The following is a 2,196-nucleotide window of genomic DNA, read 5'->3' as shown; positions in this document are numbered from 1 at the left end:
CCAAAGGGAATTACAGAACCCAAATTGTCAAGCAAGATAAGATATCATATCAACTTTTACAAGCGATCCATATATTGTGCGAAAAAATGATGACTTTTTCAGGTAAAAAACAACCAAAATAATATAATACGTGTTAAATAAAAGAAATACTTGAAAGATACACAAAATCCAACCATGTAAAGTTAATATTAAGCTCAGTTTAGAAAAAAAAATACCTGGCATAACCTCATTTTTGGCATATTTTTCATGCAATTGCTCAATAAATGCATGATAAGGACGCCAACCACTAGGATTTTCGTATGGGTTCACATTCTCTGCTCTTTTCTTCACATCTCTCAAGCTAGATTAAAAAAAATGCATTAGTAAGGGGTTAACAGTATAGCAAATACAGTTGTCATTCGAGCAAATCCCACAAGAGCAACTTACATTTCAAGGATATCCGACGGTACAAGTTTAGGCACGAATGAGAGAACGGCTGCCTCCAAAAAAGACAGCTGCTTCGGAGCATCAATAAAAGCAAAAGAAATACCATCCTTAACAATCTTTAAAATGTCCAATCTAAACTTGTTACGAGCAGCGCCCGAAAATGTTGCTGAAAGCCTATTGGCCAGTTCCACACAATCTGTAAAAGACTTTCCCGTGACGGTTACATAATTACTCTTCAATTGTTCCTCCGTATGACGCTGGTAAGCCTAGTTCACGAATAATCAATCATAAATGGACAACATGAAGAGAGAACTTACATAATATCATTAGAGTTTAAAATAAATTTAAATCGCAATCATTTTAAGAGGAGGCATGTCTGGAAAAAATAGAAATAAACAAAAGAAAAAGCTAATATGTGATCTGGCAAAAGTAGTCTACATTATTGTAATAAGAATACTAATTAGACCAAGAATGGCAATTTTAAACATTACACAATTGGCCTTACATGGCAAAATCCCATATTAGGAAAGTCTTCATGGAATATCGAAGCCAACATATTTCCGTAGCATTCACAAGAATATTGGGTTGAGCCAGTTTAGAGCTTGTCTTGAATGTTTAACCACGTGTACATAATATTGCTTTTAACTTTTGTTATATATGTGGTAACAAATGATAAATCTCAATAAACCGCACCGTCATCAACCTTGTTTGGACCTACTCCATTCTGTCCAAGGCTTAAAATTAAATTGGAGGGGCCACAAGTACTCATATATATAATTGGGATCTCAAACAGTAAACCACCCGCAATAAATACAATAAATTAGTTCAAAATCCTAAACACCCAATAAAATTTTCTTTAAATTGAAACTCCTAACAAATTCATAAGTAGAGGCATTTTAATCTATTCAAATTAAAATCAAATCAAAAATTAAATATTAACATAATTACCACAAAACCGTAGCATCAGCCCCGAAATTTGAAAAGAAATCTAATTTGCAATCTCATGAAATGGCTAGTTCAAATTACCTCTAAAGACTTCTCACAAAAAAAGTTATGGAAATAAGACTTGTCAAATAAAAACAACTAATTACTAGATAATCCTAATTTTAAATGCATAAAGTCTTCGTCAAACAACTGGATATAGGGACTACGTCAGAGAAAGGTCTAGTTTAAATAATTTGCATCAAGCATTTCACTAAACACAATACACGCCAGTTACTCCATGGAAAAACTTTCATAATTATCAATGAAATAAATAAAGGAGACATAATTTAGAAAATTACCCTTTTCAGTGCCTCTAGAAACATTTCAGGAATGTCATTGGAAGTTTTCTTTAGAACTGTAATCAGATGCTTGATGATTTCTGAAGTGCTCGTCCCATGCATCACAAAATGCGAAATGATCTCTGGACCAAGATACTCCTACAGTCATTCAAAACGTCTTTTGTTACATTTTGGCAAACCATACCAGCAAGAGAACTCATAAAAGACTTGCAATATATGCCAGAATGATGAATATTAATTCTAAATAAGATAACAAGGTGCACATGAGCTGTAAAAGTGAAACTAAAAAAGATGAACATGGCGAATTTATAATAATCATCATCTGCCAATGTAAGAGAGCGGTATAAGAATTAGTATTACGTCAAAACACAACTAAATAAAACCAGAACTTTCCATGATGGATAACTTAAAAAGAAGATAAGATTAGCTGAATAGATACCCTTAAGCACATAAGAATCTGATGAGCTACAATTAATTGATATATTTC

The 2,196-nt window shown here is 32.8% G+C and overlaps 1 protein-coding gene across 1 annotated transcript in view; it reads right to left on the bottom strand.

Moving 5' to 3' along the window:
• Positions 1–215: 215 nt before the first annotated feature.
• LOC110031526 (sister-chromatid cohesion protein 3-like) overlaps positions 216–2,196 on the bottom strand; it is a gene marked incomplete at its 3' end in the record, with an annotated part of 13,790 nt that continues 11,809 nt past the window's right edge. Inside the window, 3 exon segments of the mRNA XM_020734771.1 lie at positions 216–340; positions 427–692; positions 1,710–1,847. Coding sequence (XP_020590430.1) covers positions 216–340; positions 427–692; positions 1,710–1,847 — 529 coding nt within the window.

Source organism: Phalaenopsis equestris, unplaced genomic scaffold (assembly GCF_001263595.1).
Source record: "Phalaenopsis equestris unplaced genomic scaffold, ASM126359v1 Scaffold000837, whole genome shotgun sequence".
NCBI classification, from domain to species: Eukaryota; Viridiplantae; Streptophyta; class Magnoliopsida; order Asparagales; family Orchidaceae; genus Phalaenopsis; species Phalaenopsis equestris.
This window is presented reverse-complemented; position numbering and strand designations above follow the sequence as displayed.